General features: G+C 41.9%; 1 protein-coding gene across 1 annotated transcript; it reads right to left on the bottom strand.

Moving 5' to 3' along the window:
* Nucleotides 1–2,700: 2,700 nt before the first annotated feature.
* Nucleotides 2,701–7,863, bottom strand: LOC124692826 (probable protein phosphatase 2C 15). The gene is made up of 9 exons (XM_047226264.1): nt 7,476–7,863; nt 6,131–6,302; nt 5,780–5,930; nt 5,638–5,701; nt 4,905–5,012; nt 4,364–4,489; nt 4,035–4,273; nt 3,528–3,730; nt 2,701–3,449 (listed from the first exon to the last, which is right to left on the bottom strand). Exons 1-9 carry the CDS (start codon nt 7,719–7,721, stop codon nt 3,415–3,417), a joined length of 1,344 nt encoding a protein of 447 aa, XP_047082220.1. The 5' UTR covers nt 7,722–7,863; the 3' UTR covers nt 2,701–3,414.
* Between the last annotated feature and the right edge of the window lie 445 nt (nt 7,864–8,308).

Below are 8,308 nucleotides of genomic sequence, written 5' to 3'. Positions count from 1 at the left end.
TTCCATCCAATCAGTGATAGCACCAACTTTTCGACAGAACATATCGGCTCCGCGGTTCTTACCTTCCAGCACGGACCTTTTTTACATCGTTTTTTTTTCAATTATTCGACGGTGGTTCTTCCACTCACTTTTCTGACCGTAATTTTTCCACGGTAGTTACCCTACAGTAGTTTGTCGATAGCAACAGTAATTCGTCAAGAATATTCTCCCTATTCTTTGGCATAAGTTTTCGAGATAACTTCCATGGAAAATTTCCCACCATTAGGTATCCCCACATTGTTATTTTTCTTTTCTTTGATAGTAATTCTTCGAAATATTTTCCCTGACATAATTTTACCATGTTTACATTGACAACGATTTGTCAACTTCTTGGACAATATTTTTTCGACATAGATCTGCCGTTGACATTCATTATTTGACACTAATCCTTCATAAGCGCACCAGTAATTATTCGACACAAATCTTTAGCCTCAATAGTAATGTCCCTATGGTAATTATTTGATATTAATTTTTCTACGAGGACTAATCCTTCAACGGTAACTATTAGACAACAACAAATACGGAAAAAATAAGCCCCACAAATTGATTTTGCGAAATTGATCGCATGCATGTCACAGGTTAATTTTGAGAAAAAAAATCACATGCACCTCCCTAAACACATACGGCCACCATAAACTACAAAAAGGTAGCTCCTAAGAACTAAGTGTTAACTACATATTCTACATGATCGACACCACGGGTGGGGCGTGCGCCGCGCTACACTTCCTAGTTTACATTATGGCTGAGATTGGTTGGTGAGTGTGCGCGAGGTCTTTGATATTTTGGGTTGTCTTTTGTCAAAAACAAACTTGACAAACTATTCATGAATATTACTGCATTTTTTGTAAATACAAAATTTTGTTATACTTTTTTATTTTTTCTATACAGTACGTTGCACATATCACAAGTAGACAATGTGTGATGTTACTTTGACCACTCATTTATATTGTAAATTTGTAATATACTCCCTCCGTTACCGAAAGTAAGGCGTATTTTGTTTTGTTAAGACTCAAGACAGGCTTTGTGGATACGATCTTTTCTAGTAATCCATCGTTAACCTGGTCGGCAATTTCATCTGGCCACGAATTATTGAAAATTGTTTGATTTGGCGTGTGGGAAATGGAAGAAGTATTGGAATTTGGCGCGATAGCTGGATACCTTGGAAGGCATATAGAAAAACTCTTAGCCCACGGGGAAAGCCTTCTGGCATAGTTCTGCGAGACGAGATTGGTAACATCATCTTCTTGGCCTACATATTCTTTCTGTGGTGTACTAATGCTCTTGAAGTTCAATTGAGTGCATGTCTTGAGGGACTTGATTTGGCCCTCACCCAGAGTCAGCTTCCAATTATCATTGATACATATTGTAGCACTTGATCGATGGGGTTCTCGCTAATGACCATAACAGATCTCCGTATCTCCATATCATATCTGATATTAAGTTGTTAGCTAGTCAAGATAGAACTTGCAATTTTGTAAAAGTGGATCATAGGTAGGTTAGGGTGAGTCACTGTCTTGCCAATTATGCAAGAACAGATTAAGGAACTGTCGTTTGACTCGGTTCAGGTCCTAAAGTTGTCCTTCGGAAGCTTGAATTAGAGGTTTATGTAATCCCTACTGCTTAATAAAGATCATTTTTACCCGCAAAAAAGGAGGCAGGTCTTTGACCAATAATTACTTGATGGATACAAGATTATATGACAAGAAATTTGTTTCGCTAGATTCATTTTCAAAAGTACTTTGTTATGATAGTGATTTTGTATTAAACGTTAAAAGAGTAAGTATGTGGGTCAAAGTCTTGTCTGAACGAAACGAAGTAGGCCTTAATCATTGAAACGGGGGGGAGTATGTTTTGAGATATATCTAATTATCTATACATATGATTTAAACTGAATAACTAAAATGATATTTGTAGACAGTGTTTAAAAAGTTTGGCTGAAGACGTGCCCATAAGATCATTGTGTGATATGGATGCAGTATGACTTAAAAATATCAACAGATTTGTCGCAAAAAATATTATCGTTTTTAGAACTTAAGTTTCAAATCATCTGTATGTATAGAAAATGAATCATCCAAATACATGTACTCCCTCCATCCCATGAAATTCTTGGGATAGAGGGAGTAGGAAAAACGAACTCAGCATTGTTCCAATGGTTTGGTTTCCTGTGGACTTGTGGTGAAACCAGCTCACCACCAAAAAAAAAAGTTGAAATCTTTACGTCCCGTGTCTCACAAATTACGTTACCTATGATGTTTTCATGGTGTGAGTGTGCATCCATACTATGTACTTTAAGGAGTTTGCAAACATTCAGTAACTGAACTTATTTTACAAATTTACTGGGCCACGAGGAAATCAGGATCTATTACAATTTATCAGGCCACTCTGTGATTGCTTTATTTGCCAATATATTGTTTGGAGCGTGCCATATATCACATAATGTTATGGATATCCCTTGATTTGACATTGTTGCAGGATGACAGCATCTCCTTGTTGTAAATATTTTTCAAAATAATCTGCAGACAGTATGCCCGTGGCATATATCACATATTGTATGCTACATTTAAGTCATGCTGATTGATGAATTTCCATGCAGAGAATAGCAGGGCAGATAGAGCGCATAATTCATGCTGAAACTATGATCTGTCATTGTCAAATCTTCAGTTAACAAAAAAATACTAGCCATTTCCTTCAATTGATCAACAGTGGAATCGTTAGCATTTAGCTGACAGTCAGTAATAGTAGCCACAAGGCACAATGAAGAAACAGATATGCCTTGTTAGCAAGATTCTATACATTGTACGTCAAGCATGGAAATGTTTTGCGGATAAATCAAGGCCACAGCTCTATGAATGAGTTTCTTTATATGCTAGTTACAAGGGAGTTAGGAGTAGCTGGACTTCAACAGGCGTGGAGTACTCGACCATAATTCAAGGTCGGTCTGAAGAACGCCCTTTCTATTCATCAGAGCTGTATATGACCAGTAACTCACACTGTAGTTTGGCCTAAGAATAGATATGTCAACATGTCATGTCATTCTTCCCCTATGATCTTTGGACATATAGGTGCCACCATGGTCAAATGATCCGGGTAAAACTGCGACGCAAAAAGCTTCTTGTCCCTTTAATCAAGGACAAGGTATGCTTGCCACTTCAAGTGGCATTTAGGCTATTCAACAGTAACCACCTGCTTGATGGTAATCCATATCCATCTTATCTTAGATCAAAAAACCCAGGCAGTCCATGCGATCAGGGAAGTGCCAAAACAATGTGAAATGCTGCCAAAATGATTGTCTCTTGGGGGACTGAGGCAATGTCAGGTCCATAGCTCCCTGGTATCACTAACCCTTTTTAAAGCAAAAAACTCTAACCTTGAGGACTATTCACTGGACCCGCTATTTCTCGATGAGGAATCTGCAGCAAGTTAAAAAAACATGTAAGAAAATTGTTATGATACTTCAAAAGTAGATAAAGCAGCTTTGCAAACAAGACCTCGTGAACGGCGCTTTCCCTCCATGGCTTCTTTCTTTTCCTGACAGCTCTGGCAAAGGAACGGACCATCCCAGCGACGCAAGTTCCCAGGTTGCGATGAATCTTCATGTACAGATATCCCTTGATTTGGTTTTAACTCCACTTGACAAATAGCACATATGAAGAGTTTGAACATATTTCGAACAGGGTATTCAGAATCGAGCCTGCAGTCAAAACAAACAAAACTTGAACCCTATGTACAAGTCTTAAAAGCAAATTGAAGGTCAGATTGCATTCAGCGGCAGATGGATTTCTACATTACTGTAGCAAAACGATAGTGCAAATTTGTTTCCTACAAAGAGGATGTGGATAAAATTGCTATTTTGAGAGTTTTGCATGCAATAGAACGAAGCTCAGATCCAAATACTCTCAACATGACAACTTTATGCTGTTTGAGGCTCAATTTGTCACTTCAACTTCACAACCATTTGCTCCTTTAATTGTCAAAGATGGATTTTCAGAACTAACCGTCTAGAGAGGAATGCACATTCGTCCTCAAATATTTCTTCTACAACGTCTGGATCCATATATTCTCTATCTGAATGGCATGATGAGTCAGAAGATGTTTTCTTGCGAAACATATTTTTGAAAACACCCATTCCTGGTTGCTTTTTATGAGCTGGCATAGCTGGGTTGCCTTTCTCATGTCCTAGGTCAACAACAATACAAGTGGTATCATCCCTCAGTCCTTTTGAGTGCACTGCTTCCTGAAATAGATTTCAAACGTGTAAAGAATAGTACCATGAAGGACTCAGGGTTAGAGAGAGAGAGAGAGAGAGAGAGAGAGAGAGTTGTACTTTAACAACGTGCTCAGCTGCAGCCTCAGGAGGAACTCCTCGCGAACAGTTCAGAGCCTGTTCAGCAGTCAAGGCATCCCAAACACCATCGCTTGCAATAATAAGCCGGCCTCCAGCAGTAGATAGCTATACATATCGGAAAGAACATTTAGTATTCTCATAATCCCTGAATCAGTTTAACATGAACAAAACCTCAAATATATGAAATCATGTAATTAGTGGTGATAATGATGATGAGAGAGGGAGGAGGGAGAGAAGACCTAAAGTTGTCAATGAACTATAATCAGGATAAATAACCGATGACTTTATGAAAAGTAGACATAAATTTGAAGGGGAGTAGTTTCGGTGCAAAAAAATACATAATTAGCTAGTTATAGACTGCAATATGAAATCTGAGCAGGAGACACAGGAAAGGGGGCAATAAATGTCAAAGAAATACAACTGCTCCTATGCTACCATTTAACTTGGACAATTAACCTCTTGGCTTCAGCCATCAGGTAAAGCTGTTAATAATAAGTGCTCACTATTTTCCAGGACATACCTTTACTTGCTTGACGAGAGGAACAGGAACGATAAATTCACCCACATCCTGATCTCCGATTGACCTCGATAGGCACAACCCCCCTGGCCAACATCTAAGGGGGCCAATCTGGTGGTACAGCAAATAAATAAAAAAAGAGTAAAGCAAGTGAAAAAAGATGAAAAGTAGGAGTAGAGATATTAACACAAAAACCTATCAGTACAAAAATAGCCAATGTCCCTTCCTATACCTCCATCTACACTGGACAGTACTCCTCGCTCGTCACTCCTACCACGTATGCAAGATTAGATACCATGTTTCTTTCATATGCTAATATGTTATATGCCATTGGAACTCTAAAATATACCAAACAAAGTTTTCAAAATCGACATTCAACAGCTCATATACCCAAAACTTAAAATCAACTTCAAAAGCAAATTCAATACCAGGAAATAGATTTAACAAGAAAAAAATAATAAACAAATACTAAAAGGACCAACATAGAATTAACATGTGCAACCACAATGCTAGATATATTTGGTGGCCAGTATAAGCTAATGTCACCAAAGACTGCATAACTTTTGCAGCACTAAAGAATAGGCTAGTCTGTCTCTAATAGACACCCTAAATATAAAACTATCCCAGGCACAAGTATGAGTATCACATGCAATAAACAGAAGCAGTAAAAATGGTAAGAATGAACCACCACGCGTGAAAATCAACTTGAACGGCAAAATTAAAGCAAAGTTTAAACCTCAGCACCACCAACAACATTTAGCCTCCCAACATCACCTCCAGCTTCTGTTACACGATCAACCCTGCACATCAAGCGATAACAGATAAGCTGATGCAATGACAGAAGTGAGCGGGCACAAATCAGGAGAAGACAAACTTACTCCTCTTTACTGGCATCGAATCGATGATCAGAAGATAAATGATAAATTGAACCTTCGGCTTCTAATACACAACGTGAATCACCAACAGATGCAACAGTAACAATCAATCCATCTATTATCACAAATGTCACTGTTGTTCCTGAAGAGCGAGCTGTAACGAATCAATGTTATAGACATGTCAGGCTCAGCTCTACTGAGTAGTAACATTACATATGCTAAATGGACCGGCTAATGAAAAACTATGGATGGATCTCCTTTTGTTTGATATGGTGACATGTGAAACCTCATTTTACAAGGTAACTCAAAATACTGGAGGATTAGCCAATGTATTTCAACCGTCTCTTGACAGACCTTTTGTTTGGAAATCCTTATCGGTTTTGACAAACGCTGCAACCATCGCCCTGGGAAGCGCGGCAAGCCAGTCCTCCCTGTTGAGATCAGCAGGGACTGCGCTCAAGATGTTGTTCAAGAGATTCTCCTTGGTGTATATGGCGGCTCCACTCCCATTGTGCCCATCAAATATCTGCAATCAAATCACAGTGCTGAGAACAATTGCTTCTACTGGTAGTATTCATTCTTCGTCAAAACCGTTACTTCCAAAATTGCCTATAAAAATCTTTAATAGTGGAATTACAACATATCCAGCTACTTTGTTCTGTAACGAGCATCCAGCAGTCCAAGCTCCAGCATCACTATCGCATAATTCTACTGGAAACGTGAATCCATTAATTGTATAAATTACCTTTGTGAAACTAGTACTCCCTCCGATTCATATTAATTGACTCTAATATGGATGTATCTAGACACATTTTAGTTCTAGATACATCCATATTGAAGTCAATTAATATGAATCGGAGGGAGTATCTTTTTTTTCGGGGGGTGAAACTGGTATCCATGATGTCTCATACACCATAAACTACCCTCCTGAAACTAGTCCCTAAAGAGCACTAAGCTCCCAGGGGTTCAGGGCACCCCTGGTAACTCTGCACATCCCTTCCGCAGGGCCAACAGGTATGGAAGGTTGCGGTGTGGTTGCTCCAAGTTGCTATGCGGTGTTATCCCCGCATGCCAGAGTGAGGGAAGTTTTCTTTGGTCAGTCCAGTACTCAGGGTCAGTTGGAATACTTTTGTTTCGGTTGCACACCCCCTCCCTCAGCCTTCCATGACATACTCTGTACCCATATCTCTCGTGCGCACCGTCCTCGAGTGCCCAGACGCCTCCACGGCTAATCGGCAACGAACATCGTCGGCCTTGTACCCATGAAACTCCAATGCCCTAAACAGCTAATTTGGCTATAAAAAAATCGCCCCAGCCATTACTTCCAAAATTGCCTATAAGAAAAATCTTAAAAACTGGACCAATAACAAATCAGCTTACAAAAAATTGTTCTATAACCCGTACCAGCAGTCCAGCTCCAGCATCGCATAATTCCACTGGAGACGTGCATCCGTTCATTGTTAAAACCACAATTTACCCTTGTGAAAGTAGTGCAATGATGTCTCATCATTCATGGTAAGTAAAGCATAGAGGGTCGCCATCAAATGTCCTAAAATCAGACCATCCGCAGAAAACGTTTGGGGGATTCATAATTCGCCGCCAATCGAGGCCAAACAAAAATCGACCGAGCCCACATTCCGGATCCGGCACGCAGGAAATGCGGCGGCAAGGTAGAAGGCGGTTGTGAGGGGGTGCTTACGCCGAAGGCGGAGAATGAGGACGAAGGGACGCCCGGTAGGCGCTCGCAGTGGGGCTTGAGGAGGAAGAAGTCCTCGCCCTTCTTGGCCTGGTTGAAGAAGCCGTGCTGGAGGTCGGGTCGCTCGGCGGCGGTCCTCTCGCTGACGACCTCCCGGCGCAGCAGCACGGCGAGCGGTACGGCCGCGCCCCCGGCCGCGCTGCCGGCGCCGCCCAAGGAGCCCGGCACGGACTTGGACCGCGTGGACATCCCCCTCCCCTGCCGCCACCGGCGCCCCGATCCGCTGTAGAGGCGCGGTTCCCGGTTCCTCCCGTCCCGTCCCGTCCCTCCCGTATTGGTGCGGTGCTTTTTTTGGGAGGGGAGGGAGGGGAGAGGGAGAGGAAGGGGGAGCCTGGGACTGGGAGGAGGAGGTCACATGGGATGGGGGCAGTAGAGAGAGAAAGAGAACGCGGAAATCCAGCCCGCCACGCGCATTACGCATTTTCGGCAAAAGTAGGCGAGGGCCATGTTCGGACATCGGATTAGGGTTGCCACGGACAGCCCCGTTGCCACTGGGGCCCCGGCTCGTGCTATTTTCTCCAGGCTACTCGAGAGTGTAGCCGTACCTTTTGACACGACCCCATTGCTTGCAAGTCTTTTGGATCCGCTCCAACGCGCTCGTCTCGATTAATTTCCAACAGGTTCGTTAGCGTGCATCAATTTTCTGCACCACTAGCGCAGTGAGAAGAAGTCCCCTGCGCTACGTAGACGGGCCATTGTCATAAAAGCCACGTTGTTTTGGTGTCCTGCATATAGTTTTTTTTGGCCCCCTCGAGATTTGGGCTCTACCCGTTTGG

Source organism: Lolium rigidum, chromosome 2, assembly GCF_022539505.1.
Source record: "Lolium rigidum isolate FL_2022 chromosome 2, APGP_CSIRO_Lrig_0.1, whole genome shotgun sequence".
Classification (NCBI taxonomy): domain Eukaryota; kingdom Viridiplantae; phylum Streptophyta; class Magnoliopsida; order Poales; family Poaceae; genus Lolium; species Lolium rigidum.
Note: the sequence above shows the minus strand (reverse complement) of the source record. Positions and strands in the feature narration are given on the sequence as shown.